The sequence below is a fragment of the Equus przewalskii genome, chromosome 31 (genome assembly GCF_037783145.1).
Source record: "Equus przewalskii isolate Varuska chromosome 31, EquPr2, whole genome shotgun sequence".
NCBI lineage: Eukaryota > Metazoa > Chordata > Mammalia > Perissodactyla > Equidae > Equus > Equus przewalskii.
In genome coordinates, this window is record NC_091861.1 from 8,177,578 (window position 1) to 8,193,225 (window position 15,648).

General features: G+C 42.9%; 1 protein-coding gene across 1 annotated transcript in view; it reads right to left on the reverse strand.

The window, feature by feature from the left end:
• Window positions 1–1,194: 1,194 nt before the first annotated feature.
• DNAH14 (dynein axonemal heavy chain 14) overlaps window positions 1,195–15,648 on the reverse strand; it is a 417,787-nt gene continuing 403,333 nt past the window's right edge. The window contains exons 84-87 of the mRNA XM_070602297.1: window positions 14,788–14,927; window positions 11,696–11,859; window positions 1,913–2,059; window positions 1,195–1,520 (exon numbers count right to left, since the gene is read on the reverse strand). Of these exons, the coding sequence (XP_070458398.1) occupies window positions 1,305–1,520; window positions 1,913–2,059; window positions 11,696–11,859; window positions 14,788–14,927 (667 nt within the window). The 3' untranslated portion in view covers window positions 1,195–1,304. The remainder of the gene's footprint in view (window positions 1,521–1,912; window positions 2,060–11,695; window positions 11,860–14,787; window positions 14,928–15,648) is intronic.

Below are 15,648 nucleotides of genomic sequence, written 5' to 3' on the forward strand. Positions count from 1 at the left end.
TGTACTTTATCATGTTCTTACTGATTCCTCAATGACAGGGACCAGGTCTTTATAATTCTTTTCTATAGTGCAGTGTGCAATTAGGCTCTTAGTGTATGTGGTTTTTTTTATGTTACTTTTAGACAGTACAATTTCTTAGACATAAAATTAAGTAGATGTGGGGGCCTGCCTGGGGGCATTGTGGTTAAGTTCGCACACTCTGCTTCAGCAGCCTAGGGTTTGCAGGTTCAGATCCCTGGTGTGGACCTGCACACCACTCAAGCCATGCTGTGGTGGTGTCCCATATATAAAATAGAGGAGGACTGGCACAGATGTTAGCTCAGGGCCAGTCTTCCTCAGCAAAAAGAGGAAGATTGGCAACGGATGTTAGCTCAGGGCCAGTCTTCCTCACACACACACACAAAAGTCCGTGTTAATATTTTGTTCATGGCTGTTATACGATCTAGTTCTGGGTATGAGCCCCCCCCCCACCCCCCAGAGAGAATGGAGTGTTGATTTTCATTGGTGGACACATGGGATGTGTTTTCTGCCATTGGGCCCATTGCCAAGATAAAGTGACAATGACTGTGGCTTTGAATCCTAGTTCTGTTCCCTCTCAGCGATGTGACCTTGGGCAGGTAACTTGGTCTCTCGGAGCACCAGTTTCCTCCTGTATAACGTCTGGCTTATAGACCACATAGTACATAGATGGTCTGAGGATGTTACGGGAGTTCTTAGTGCTCAACATAGTGCTCAGTAGTGAAAATCCTCCCTACAGAAACATTTTGATATTAATCCAGTTTGCTGAGTTCTCAGGATTGGTTGTTAGGTGGGAAGAGAAGTTCTTGTGAAGTCAGCAAGACTGCATTTCTCTAAGGGGAGAGGACCCTCAGCTGTCTCAGAAGTCTCCAGTCAGGCCAGCTGTGTCATGTTCTCTGTTTGCTCAGAGCAGCTGGAGAAAGTTCCGAAGACCTGCTCTTCACGTGTGTATTTGATGGGTGTGACTGCAGAAGTCAGTGATTGGGGTCAGAAAGTTCATAAAAACATGGCCTGCACCTGGCCAGGCGCAGTGGTTTCACTGCTGTGTGTGTCCCAGGACAGCGGTCACCTGAGCTGGGGCCCAGCGCCAGACAGTGCTTAGAATAAAAAGCAGCCGGAAGGTTCTGTGCGCGTGGCAGTGTGCACGGACAGGTGGAAGAAGGAGACTGCACCTGTCAGATCTGGCTGGACACACACATGTTTTTATGAAGGGTGTGGACTACACGTGAATGTCTTGAAAGGTAAATCTGATTAGAGTCAAAAATTAAATGGTTTGGGCTGGAAGTTTATTTTTCGTTCTCCTCACACAGCAGTGCGACCTGCATTGTGATCCAGTGACTAGGAGGTTTCCTTGTGGATAAGTACACTGATGTGAAAAAGTTTGAGGGTGAGCCAGTAGTTGTCAAAATTCTTGACCTCTCAGGTGTCTGATAAACTGGACATTCAAAAGTATAGAGTTCTGAGTCAGTCTGGTCAGAAGCATCTGGTCGTTCAGTAGAAATCTTAAAAAGAAAAATCCAATAGTCAAATTGCATAGTTCAAACCAGTACCTCACATTTTCTATATGCTAGATTTGGGGGATTTGTTACGAATTAAATACATTTAAGGTTAGGTGGTTATGTAACTGCATATGGAAATTATGCCTGGAGAATTTTAATGAGTAATTATCAAGGCTTTATAGTACATACTCTTGAGAAACAACATTGGATGCAGGTATAGCATATTTTTAGACTTTAGCAACATTTTGGGCTATTTTCACTGTTGTTTGCTGTCTGAAGTATATGAGCAAATTTCCCTGGTGAAATCACAGGGAATGGGGACTAGAAGAATGGTTCATATCACCGAGGGAAAGCTTGGAGGTGTAAGATGTCGTGATAAACATTTGGGTGGTTACCTTTGTTGGCAAGAAGTATATTTCAGGAAAATCACAGCACATCTCATGGGGCAGCGATTCTTCTAGTATTTTTTCTTCATGATTCCACCTCGCCCCCTCAATGAATAAACCAAAAACACGAACTCCAGTGTCGGGGGGGTCTGTGCCCTAAAGTCAAGGAAAGGCAGTGTCAGTGGGTTCCTGGGCAGGATGCTCCATCTGGAGCTCAGGCCCGGAGGGGGTGGCTTCCCAAGGTCTAAGGCGAGAACTTCGTCCTGCAGCTTGTAGGCTTTGGTCTATAGATGATGAGCCTGAAATGGAAGTACTTCCAACACCTCAAAACTCCAAATTTCTAGCAGTATATTCCTTAGCCCAGAAGAGAGCAAGAATAATCACAAAAGGAGTCAAAATACACTGCGCTCAGATTTTGTCACCTGCTTCTACCATTGTGGCTACAACTATACATGTAGGCTCTGGAAATTTAAAAAGTCTAAGAAGGGTTCCATATCATGTCTTTGAATGATACGAAAAAGGCTAAGTGAATTTCTGATAAGTTTTGTGAAGTAGAAAATGTAGTTGCCAGCAGTTCCCACTCCGGTGACTCCAGCTGTGCCTGGGGTGGGCCTGGAAAGCAGTGTGCAGCCCCGCACGTATGTGGAGGGCTGGGTGCCCCTGCACGAGGCCCCCAGGAGGGCTGTGGCTTCTCTGACTGGGCAGGTCCCTGGGAGAAGGATGGGCACAGCTGTCTGAGCCCACCCTCCAGGCAGCCTGGTCCTTGGGGCCCTGGGCTAGCGCGTTTGCCCGTGAGCTGCAACGTGGAACGGCTGAGCTGCAGTGTGGAGCAGCAGAGCTGTGCTCACCAACACTTGCTGAGCTCTGCACTCTGGGAACTCGTCTGTACCTGGAGGTGCAACCTGAACTCATATAAAGCACCTGGTATTTTGACTTATTCTTATAAGAATAAATGAGACTGACTCAGTCTTATAAAAGACTGACTGGGATTGCTTTGTATAATAACTCTTGCTTCTCTTTGACTTTTATGTAAATCCAAAGTTCCATATGCTGCATTTGCTCTGGGATTGTCCTTTCATGTAAGTCTTGGAAGAAGTCAATCTAAGGCATTTGACAATGTGGCTTCCATTTATACTTGACTACGGTGTACAGCAGTCTTTCCTCCCAAAACTCACATTTTAGGTAATTCGTAAACAGCTCATCTTGGAGACATTTAACTCTCCAAAGAGTCACTCAGAATAAATGTAAGGACTCTTACTTCACTTAACCTGAAGCAGATCCTTGGTATACAGCAGAATAACCGAGAACATCTGATGGGAGGTTGAAGACAAAAGTCAAAGCTGGGAGGTCAGCACATACCCCCTTCTCTTCCCCTGTGCAGCCTGGGAAAAGGCCCCAACGAACACCTGCTTCTCTGTAGCCTCTGCCGGGCCAACAGGCCGTGTCGGAAGAGGTTACAATGGGCCGTAGAGTCAACTTCACTTGGGTCAAAGCTTATGATCTGAGCTCTGTGATCTGGAGAAGGCCCTTCCCCCTCTTTGAACTTTAGTTTCCTGATCTATAAAATGAGGGTAATTTTTGAGGATTAAATCATGCAGATAAAGAGCTTAGCATAGTGTCTGGCACACAGTAGGTGCTCAGAAATGTTGACCAATAAGCATCAGGGCCGTGATTACTGAGAGACTGATTTTCTGGAGGGCAAGAGCCTGATTCTGTTTGTCTCTGAACTTCCAACACCCAGCATGGTTCTGGACACACATAGATTTTTTCTGGTGTACAAGACAATGACTGAATATATGTATATATTGTAAAATCATCCCCACAACAAGTATAGCTAACATTCGTCACCATACATAGTTACAATTTCTTTTCTTATGATGAGAACTTTTAAGATCTACTCTCTTAGCAACTTTCAACTATAGAACACAGTATTATTAACAATAGTCACCATGCTGTACATTACATCCCCAGGGCTTTTATAACTGAAAGTTGGGGCCTTTTGACCCCCTTCACCCATTTTGCTCACCCTCTACCTCCTGCCTCTGGCGACCACCAATCTGGGCTCTGTATCTATGAGGTTTTGTTTTGTTTTGTTTTTTAGATTCCACTTATAAGTGAGATCATGCAGTATTTGTCTTTCTCTGACTTATTTCACTTAGCATAATGCCCTCAAGTTCCATCCTTGTTGTCACAAATGGCAGCATTTTCTCCTTTTTTATGGCTGGATAATATTCCATTATATATTAGAAAGTAGATACTAAGAGTTCCCATCACAAGGCAAAAAACTTTTTTTTTCTTTATTTCTATATGAGATGATGGATATTAACCAAAATTATTGTGGTAATCATTTCACAATATATGTGAGCCAAATTATTATGCTGTACACCTTAAACTTATACAGTGCTTTATGTCAGTTATATCTCAATAAAACTGGAAACAATATTCCATTGTGTGTGTGTATATAAATATATAAATATATATTCCCCCCCCCCCCCACATCTTCATCCATTCATCCATCGATGGGCACTTGGGTTGCTTCCATGTCTTGGCTACTGTGAATAATGCTGCAGTGAACACGAGGGTGCAGGTACCTTTTTGGGTTACTGTTTTCTTCAGATAAATACCCAGAAGTGGGATTCCTGGATCATACAGTAGTTCTATTTTTAATTTTTTGAGGAACCTTTATATTGTTTTCCATAGTGGCTGCACCAACTTACACTCCCACCAACAGTGTGTACAAAGGTTCCCTTTCTCAACATCCTCCCCAACACTTATTTCATGTCTTTTTGATAATAGCCATTCTAACCGTGATATCTCACTGTGGTTTTGATTTGCATTTCCCTAATAATTAGTGATGTGGAGCATCTTTTCATGTACCTGTTGGCCATCTGTATGTATTCTTTCAAAAAATGTCTATTTAGATCCTCTGCCTTTGTGTGTGTGTGTGTGTGTGTGTGTGTGTGTGTGTGTGTATGTGTGTGAGGAAGATTGGCCCTGAGCTAACATCTGTTGTCAATCTTCCTCTTTTTGCTTGAGGAAGATTGTCACTGAGCTAACATCTGTGCCAGTCTTCCTCTATTTTGTGTGTAGGATGCCGCTGTAGGGTGGCTTGATGAGCAGTGTGTAGGTCCACACCCAGGATCTGACCCTGTGAACCCTGGGCTGCGGAAGCACAGTGTGTGAACTTAACCGCTGCACCACTGGGCCAGCCTCCTCTGCCCATTTTTCAATCAGATTGTTTGTTTTTTTTTGCTATTGAGTTGTATGAGTCAAACACATATTTTTAAGTGAATAAATTAATAAACAATTGAATAAATTTCAAGTTTAAAACACACCTGAAATTTAAGTTTCTTCCACTTCAGCATCCTTGCCAAATCATCACTTAATTTCTCCTAAACACCCAGTGACAGGGAATTCCCCATCCACAAAAGGACATTCCATCATCACTGGTGATTTAGCCCAAGTGAGTGCCCTCTCTGCTGAATGAGTCTTTCCCTTGGAGCTCCCACTCCTTGGAGTTGTACTACTAGTAGAGTTAGAGTCTGGTTCTTCATGTGCCCCGTCTTGAAATATTTCTTTTCTCCTCAGAGTCATCAATAGAATAAATTTCCCCAGTTCCATCCTTCTCCCAATATGGTTTCCGACCCTCAGTGATCTGGATGTTCTCTGAGTCATCTCCAAGTGCAGTCTGATGAGTGCTGAGCAGAGGACCAGCACGGACCGAGAGGCCAGACCATGCATGAGTGCTGGCCTCCTCCCCCAGATCCCAGGAGACAGAATGGGCATTTTAAAAAGAATAATTCATAACAGCACTGGAAAACAGGAAGTATTCCCCAGGGATCAGAAATTATGAGACTCCCTAAAAGATGGAAGACAGATTGATTAAGGAAACCACAGTCAATAATATGCACGGTAAAAAGCAAAACAACAACAAACTGCACACACAACAACAAAAAGTCCACAGGCTAATCTCATGTACGTATATTGATGGAAAAATCTAAAATACATTTACATTTAAGAAATATTAATAAAGTAAGAATATGCCTTATAACAAAATAAACTCCAGACAGATCTATCTGTTCAATCCACCATATTAAGATGACAAAGGATAAAAACTATCTCATTATAGCAATAGGTGCAGAAAAAGCATTTAATATACTCAATACCTATTTATGATAAAAAAAAAAACCTCAGCAAACTTGAAATAGGAGGAAATTTTCTTCATCTACAAAAAACCTATAACTGCCAGAACATGATGAAATAGTAAACACTGTTCTCTGAGTTTTAGGAAGAAGACAAAGATTACTATTATCAACTCTTCCACTGAACATTGTACCAGAAATAAATTAATGTTCTAAATAATAAAACTAAATAAATGTTGAGTTAAATTTATGCTATAGAAATTTTAAAAGATCTAAATAAATATTCATGATTGAAAGTCTCAATATTGTTAAGAAGTCAATTTTCCAAAAATTAAGACAACTTTAAAGAAAAACAGCAAAGTTGAAGGACTTTATACTACCAGATAATGATTATTATATGCTACAGTAATTAAAAGAGTGTGGTGCTGGCACAAAGATAGACAAATAAATCAATGAAACAAAACTGAGACTCTAGAAACAGGCCCAGCATGTACAATTACTTGATTGATGACAGAGGTGAAGTAGGATGAGGATGGCCATTCAATAAAAAAGAAATGGTGCTAAGTCAGTTGGATACTCATACGGAAAAAAACAACCTTTGACCCAACCTCACTGCACTCAAACTCAATTCTATGTGGATCATAGACCTAAATGTGAAAGGCAAAGCAATATAGCTTCTGGAAGATAACGTAAGAGAATATTTTCATGACCTTGGGATAGGCAAAGATTTCTTTAAAAGAACACAAAAAATCACTAACACCAGAAGAAAAGATGGATTCACTGAATTTCATTAAAACAAAGAAAAGAGTCACCATTAAGAAAGTAAAAAGGAAAGCCATATACTGGGAGAAGATACCTCCAGTATACATATCAATATCTGACAAAGGACTTATATCCAGAATATATAAAGAACTCCTATAAATCAATAAGAAAAAAACAGCCCAATGAAAAAAGTGGGCAAAAGACTCAAACAGGAATTTCACAACAGAGGATGTTCAGATGTCAATAAGCATATTAAATGGTGCTCGACTTCATTAGTCATCAAAGAAATGCAAATTAAAACCATAAAGAGATACCAATATATACCCATCAGAATGACTAAAATTAAAAAACTAATGATACCAAAGTGCTGGCAGGATGTGGAACAATCATACATGACTGGTGGGTCTGTAGATTGGTATGACCACTTTGGAAAACTATCTGGCAGTATTTACGCCAAAGCTAATCATAGAACTATCCATTAAATTCCCCCCATTAAACTCCCAGGTATATAGCCAAGAGAAATGAGTATTTATGTCCATCAAAAGACATATACAATAATATTAAAGTAGTTGTAATAATAACAGTGCCAAATAGAAAACAACCCAAATGTCCATCTGTTGGAGTATAGATAAGATAAACTATGGTATATTAACACAACAGAGTACTACAGAGCAACCAAAAAGCACAATTACTATATACAAAATAGGGATGACTCTCACAGATTTAGTGTTAAGCAAAAAAAGCCAGATCCAAAATAGTATATCCTGAATAATCTCTTCATAGGAAGTTCAAGATAGGAAAAGCAGTCGAGGATGATAAAAGCCAGAATAGTGGTTACCCTTGAGGGGGCGTTAACTAGGAGGGCACGTGAGGGAGCCTTCTGGGGTGCTGACGACAGTTGTTTAGGGCTTGATCTGAGTGGTTGAGTGGAGTACTTAAGATTTGTGTCCTTTATTCCATGTGTGTTATACCTCAGTGGAAGTAAACAAAAAGAAGCTAGTAAGAGAGTAATAAAATAAACCCAAAGAAAGCAGAAGGAAGGAACTAAAAAGGTAAACAGAAAGTAAAGAAAGGACAGCAAGCAGACAGAAAACACCATTAGTGTTAATTAATAAAGGCAAAATTTGGTGTATTTGAAAAAGTAAATGTAATAGACAAACTTAGCCAGTTTAAATTAGAAAAAAAATTAGAAATGAATAAAAGGATGTGTAATAAAGACTTTGGCTGGCCTTTGTCCCTGGTTCCTGGGAAGTGACCTCTAAACCCTTGGAATTTGTTATTGGTGGTGGGCTCTTGGGACCACCCCTGAAGGTTTATGCTAATGAGGTGACTCATAGTGGTGTCCAGATAGTTTATGCTAATGAGACGACTCAGGATAGGGGCTGCCTATGCCGGAAAGAGCAAGCATTAGATCAGAGGGTTGGGACAGTGAGCCAAGTGATATCAGCCTAAGCTCTGGGGATGGGAGAAGACTGGAGATTGTTCACCCATGTGGGCGATGATTCAATCAAAAACTCTGAACACTGAAGCTTGGGTGAGCTTCCTGGGTTGGTAATACGTCATACACACATTGCTACACATCCTCGCCAGCAGGGTAACACAGCCCTGAGGACACAGATGCTTTGTGCTTGGAGCCCTCCCAGTGCTAGACTCTGCGCTGTGTATCTCTTCCTTTGGCTGGTTCTGATTTGTATCCTTTTGCTATAATAAAACTCTGATTGTAACTACAGTGCTTTCCTGAAGTTCTCTGAGTCTTTCTAGCAAATTATTAAACCTGAGGGAGGTTTTGGGAGACCCCCAAACTTGCAGGTAGTGTCAGAACTGTGCCCTTAGCCTCAAGTTTGGCTAACCCCAGGTAGAGGGCTAACTACAAAGAGTAAGCTGTAGGGCTTTAAAAGTCCTATTCACAATAGTAACATTTATAAAACACTTAGAAAAACAATCTAACAATGATTTTCTAAGACCACCGTGAAGAAAACAAAACTTACTAAAGGACATACATGACCTGAATAAATGGAAAGATGAACCATGTTTCTATACGGAAAAACTCAATATTAAAAAGATAGCAACTCTTCCCCCACATTTATATGTAAATGTACTGCAAACTGATCAAAATCCCAACAGTTGTTTAAAAAAATGAAATGTGATAGGCATATTCTCAAATTCATCTAGAAGAGAAAGTGTGCAAAAGTCAAGATAGTTTTTAAAAGGAACAATGAGTTTATGGATTGGAAGACAACACTGATATCAATACTGCCTAAAGATCTACAGATTCAATGCAATACCTATCAAAATCCCAATGACATGTTTTGTAGAAATCTATCCTAAAATTTATATGGAATCTCAAGGACAACTGAATAAACAAAACAATCTCGAAGAACAAAGTTTGAGGTCTTACACTTCCTGATTTCAAAGCTTATTACAAATTTGTTTTGTTAATCAAAACAGTGTGTATTTGGCATAAAGACAGACATATAGAATAATGGAACAGAACAGAGAGCCCAGAAATAAACAAACATATATGCTTAAATGATTTACAAGGGTGCCAAGATATTCAATGGGGAAAGAACAGTCTCTTCAACGAATGGTGTTGGAGAAATTGGATATCAACCATTACTTTACACTGTACACAAAAATTAACCCCAAATGGATCAAAGACCTAAACTTAAGAGCTAAAACTATAAAACTCAGAAGAAAACACAGGGGAAAAGCTTTATGACATTGGATGTGTTAATGATTTCCCGGATATGACACCAAATGCACAGACAACGAAAGAAAAAATAGGTAAATTGGGATACATCAAAAACTTTTGGACATCAAAGGATACTATCAACAGAATGAAGAGGCAACACACCAGTTGGGAGAAACTATTTGCAAATAATACATCTGATAAGGGATTAACATCCAGAATACATAAGGAACTCCTGCAATTCAACAACAACAAAATCCTGTTTAGGAAATGCGTAAAGGACTTGAACAGACATTGATCCAAAGTAGATATACAAATGGCCAATAAGCACATGAAAAGGTGTTCAATATCAATAGCCATTAGAGAAATGTAAATCAAAACCACAAGATACCACTTCACATCCATTGAGATGGCTACTATCAAAAACCAGAAAAATAAACAAGTATTGGTGAGGATGTGGAGAAATCAGAACCCTTGTGCACTGTTGATGGGAATTAAAATGGTGCAGGCACTATGGAAAATAGAATGCCATTTCTTTAACAAATTTAACAGAATTGCCATATGATCCAAGAATTTCACTCCTAGATATATAACCAAAAGAAGTGAAAGCAGGGACTCAAACAGATATTTGTATAGCCATGTTCATAGCAGCACTGTTCACAATTGCCAAAAGATGGAAACAGCACAAGTGTCCACTGACATGAATGGATGAACACAATGTGGTGTTACAGACTGAATGTTTGTGTCACCAGCCAAAGTCGTATGTTGAAGTCCTATCACCAAGTGTGGCTGTATACAGAGATGGGGCCTCTAACGAACTAATTAAGGTTAAGTGAAGTCATATGGGTGGGGTCCTGATCTGATAGGACAGCGTCCTCACAAGAGGAGGCCTGAGAGCTCTCTCTCTCCATGCACACCGAGGAAAGGCCAGTGAGGAGAGAGCAGAAGGTGGCTGCCTGGAAGCAGGAAGAGTGCTCTCAGCTGGCGCCCTCATCTCAGATTTCCATCCTCCAGAATTATTAGAAAATAAATTTCTGCCGTTTAGGCCATCCCGTTGGTGGTGTTTTGTTATGGCAGCCTGAGCTAAGACGTGGTATATACAGACAATGAAATATTATTCAGTCTTAAAAACGAAGGAAATCCTGTCGCATGCTACCCCATAGAAGAACCCTGGAGAAATCATGCTATGTTAAATAAGCCAGTCACAAAAGGACAAATACTATGATTCCATTCACGTCAGGTTCCTATAGTAGTGAGGTTCATAGAGATGAATAGTAGAGCGCTGGTTGGGATGGCTGGAATGGGGAGTAAGTGTTTAATGGGGACAGAGTTTCAGTTTGGGAAGATGCAAGAGTTCTGGAGACGGATGATGGTGATGGTTGCACAACACTGTGAATGTGCTTAATGTCACTGAACTATACACTTAAAAATAGTTCAAATGGTAAATGTTATGTTATGTATATTTTGCCATAATAAAAAATGGAAAAAAGTAATAAAACAAAAAGTTGATTTAAAAAAAAGGAAAAATGAGGACTGACTTGCTCTACCAAGTGTCCACACATAACTTTAAAACCTCTTGAGCTGTGGGGCGCTGGTCCTGGAGTAGAAACATAGATTCCTAGAACAGATTGGAATGCAGTGAACAACAGCGGCCCTTCAAATCAGGGGGCAATGGGGGGAGAGTGACAGCCCTGGGGTGTGCCCCCACCGCAGCTGCCTCCTCAGGTCATTCTCCGCGCCTTTGCTGAGGGCCCCGAGGGTCACTGCAGTCTTGTGGCGGGGTGGGTTCTGCTGGGAACCTGGCTGAGCTCTGGAATGAGCGCGTCCCTGGTGGCAGGCAGCCGAGCTGTGAGCAGCCATGAGGAGGTGTGCCCCACTGATTTGAAATATCACCTTTAATCCTGATCTCAGCAGCATTCAGTCTTCATTTATAACGGGGGATAGTTATAAAGTTCATTTATTGTATTTATTTAAATCTTTTATTCCTTGAATTTATTTATAATTCTATCTGCTACAGAAAGAGTGGGAGAGATGAAGTTTGGTGGCATTTGGACTTGAAGGGGGACTGTGCCTTGTCTATGCTGCCTGTCTGGTCCCTGGCACGTGGCAAGTGCTGAACAAGTTTGTTGAAGGAATGACTGACTGACAGAGGGAAAGAATGAATGATGGCTCTTTCCAAGCTTGTAAGTGCTCCAGTACCTTAAAGGCTCTCCTGACTATGCTGAGCTTCTTCTGGACGCTGGTGGAGAACTCCTCATCTTCCACGTCAGTGGCGTCAGAGCTCACATGGTGGGTAAAGCTGAGGGCGTCTATCGAGATTCCTTGGGACCTTCCATGGTCTTGAAGCACAGCAGCGAGGAAGGCTTTGGAGAAAACACACACCGACAAGTTCCTAGTGATCTCAGGGATTCAGGGCTGTGCACTTCCCAAAGTTTCTTGGGGTTAGCAACACGGATGTCTCACGGGGAGGGAAGAGTGGAGAAGAAAGGGAGTCAGGAAACGCAAGAGCTGGGCGGTAGGAGAGCGGAGATCCAGCCGCCTCACTGGGGCCTTGGTGATGTTGCTCTGGCCAGCCGGGTGAGCCTCCTGGGGAATGTGGGCTGCTTTTGGAGGTCCATTGCCCCTCCTGTACTCATTCTGGGTGTAGAGGGGCTATAAACTCTGGCACTGTATCTACTTCTGACCCAGTTTTGGCTGATCAGAGTACCTCAGACTCCTGGCAACAAAATGGGTCCCAGGGGCAGTACAAGGCTCAAGTGTGTCAGAGTCTTTCTCAGGAAATGACATGGACATTCGGGAAAGGAAGTCTCTTTTCTCCTCTGGAGTTGTTAAGCTGTTTGTGGCCATTTTTTCCCTTGCTTGCATGGAGAAAGGCCATGTGTAGCAGGAAAAAAAATGAGACCAAGATAGAGTGAAAACAGCTAAGATATGAGGAGGCAGGCTGAGAGTGACACAGAAGACAGTGGACTACCTGGATTCAGCCATGCCTGAACCCGGAACCCCTTGACTTCCTTTCCATTTATATGAGCCTAGAACTTGCCCTATTTTGCTTAAGCAAGTTTGGATTGTGTTCTGTATCTTGATACCAAGATACCTAACACAAATCTTAATTGCTCTTCTTGCCACCAGCTCCTCTTTCCCTTGTGGAATCCATTCTGCATAAATTGTCAGTTTAGTAGCTTCGTCCCACTTCTTGATCATGTAATGCCCCTGCCCAGAATCTACCACACCAGTGCTCACAGACTGAATTTTAGTCTCCTTTCCTGGGCAGTTAAAACCCTGCCCTATTGGCATGTCATGCCTACTCTGCTGCTATATGAAATATCCAGAGGACAATGCACCTGACTTGAGGTCTTTGCTCATGCCATCTGCCTTGGATGGTCTTTCCTAGATTTCCCTATAATTCTTCAAAGCCCGAGGAGCCGGCTCTACAGGCCCACCCAGGCAGAAGTGACCCTGCCCTCCTCTGTGCACCTGTCAGACAGTTGCAGGCTCCAGGAGACAAGACCTGGGTTTGACCACCTTTGTGCCTGTGGTGGCAGCCGTCACACTGTGGCTTTGTCTGAAGTGCCCAGTGACTGCTGACCATGGTCTCTGTCTAGCCCAGACATCTCTCCTGAGCTCCAGCCCCGTATAACCAACTGCTTGCCAGACGTGGTGTTTGTATTCTCCGAACAGCTCAAACTTGACAAGACTATCATTTTATTCCTCATCAGCGTGCTCCTCTCCCTGTGTTCCCTGTTTCAGTAATGACAGCAGCATCCACCCATCTGTCCAAGCCACGAAGCTGTGAGTCATGTTTACCCCTTCCTCCCTCCCAGCCCATCCTCTCAAACATGGAGTCCAGTTGGTTCTGCTTCCTAAACATCCTTCTAGTCTTCTACCCCACTACCATTGTCCTACTCCAGGTCACACCAGCTCTTGCCTAGAGAACAAAGCAGACTCCAGCCTTGTGCTTTTCCAATCTGCCCCTGCCCTTCTTTTGTGTTGCAGCCATCAGATCATGACGTCCCTTGCCTGAAACATGCCAGTGGTCCCCACTGCCGCTGGATGGAGTAGACTCCCTTAGTGCGTTTATCCAGCCCCTGGGAGCCTGCCCATGCCTATCTTCCCAGCTTTACCCTATGCCATCCTCTCTTTGTGAGTCTTTCACTCCGACCATAATGAACATTTGGTTTCTGTAATGTGCTTTTTTCTCTCTCACCTCTGGGCCTTTGAATGGTATTCTCTCTAATAAGGATGCTATTTCCAGGTTAGTGCAGAGGTCAGTTGTAAATTTTCAAGTCAGACAGGCTAAGTTCAAATCTTGGTTCAGTCACTTACTAGCTGTGTGACTTTGGGCAGATTACTTAACTTTTCTGTGCCAAGGATTTCCTATTTGAAAATAGGGATAGTAATAGTAAGAAGTCTAAGAGATTGTAGTCCTTAGAACACAGCCTGGCACCCAGTAAGGTCTATGTAAGGGTGTGAATTGTTCTCTTTTTCTGCCCCCTCTGGATAACACTTACCTGGTAGCATGCTTCAAGACTCATCTTAGAAGTTATTTCCTTGGTGCCCTTCCCTGACCCTTAGTTTAGGTCCCTCTGTTTTATGCTCCAAAAGTATTCATTCATTCATTCTTCAAATATTTATCCAGAGCTTTTGAGGTGCTGAGGGCTCTCAGGTGCTGGACACAACAGGGCGTGGAACCAGCCTGCTCCTGCCCGCACGGAGCTCACAGCCTCGGGCCGCCCTTTACGATTCCTGTGACACCCCCAACTGCACATCGTTGTAACACCTTCTGGTTGGATGTCTGTCTTTCCTGATGGGCATTTGTGCTGAGCAGGTGGGGCCCAGGACCCAGCTAACACTCATTCATTAATTCGTGTTAAATCAATAGATGAATGGAAATGGCTGAAGCGCAGAATAACGCCTTTGGGTAGGTGCCCATCTCCAGGAGTCCCCTCAAAATGTAGTGGCCTTTGGGAGGGAGCTGGTGTTGGCCTTTGACATCACAGAATCAATGGCCTAGAGATGAGCAAGTGAGACACTCGCCACGGTGCAGGCGAGGTCTGACAAGGATGGTCTATTTTGGTGTGTGAGGAGCTAGGGGGAGGGAGGGAGGTGGGGTGGGGAGGGAGAAGAGAGACCGTTCTGGTGCATGTGAGAGCCCTGGTACCTGTAGGGGTGCAGGGGCTGTCTTTTGGGCCTCTCATCCTAAAGGGGAGGGAGAAAGGGAGAGTGGTGGTGGAGGGACTGGGTCCAAACTTGCCTGGGCCAGGTGTGGGGCTGGTCCTGCTTCTCATGCTCACCTTGTGGAAAGAAGAAAGCTGGGAGCCAGTATCTTGCAGGAAATCCTTCAAGGAGATCACTCTTCTGATCAGCAGAGTCTTTGCGTTTTTGGCTAGATGATGGAACATGCTGCTTCCAAGTTGAGATAAATTTCATATACCTATTGGGAGGCAGACCACAGGTCAGGGTGGTTAAGGGCATAATAACTGCACGCTCTCCCAAGATCAGAGCAACTTCCTCCAGCCCCTTCTAGGTCCCTCCTTTCCTTTTCATCGCAAGCTCTCCCCACTCAGGACCCTTGTCCTGTGCCTTAATGGAAGCCAGCTATGGCTTTAAACCTCATGAGACCACACAGCGCTGGAAGGCCATGGATTTGGGTAACAAGGGATGTTGTTACTATGGCGGGAGTCCTGGCTGGGCCTTGCGGAGTCTTGTGGTTTGTTTTTGAGTTACTGACCTCTCTAAAGGTATATAGTAACACTCGCTTATAGTGAAATGGTACAAAGGCAGTTGGCACAGACTTTGGAACCAGATTTTCTGGGTTCAAATCTCAATGCTTCCACCTTCTAGTTGTGCAAGCTTGGGCAAGTTACTTCCTATCTTTGTGCCTCAGTTTCTCCGTCTCTAGAATGAGGCTGATGATGAGTGATAGCAGGTACTTCCCATCACAGGTTACTATAGCGTTAAGTGAGTGACAGAAACACACTGGGGCACTCAGCAAGTGGCAGCCACCCTCGAGCTTTTCAAATTATTTTGTATTATGTTTTAAACACATTTAAAAATTGCATGTAGCTAATTCTTATTTCTTTTCATATTTCCCCCTGCTAGTTTCATGAGACACAGCGTAGAATAATGGAAAGAGAAATGTACTAGGTTCTGGT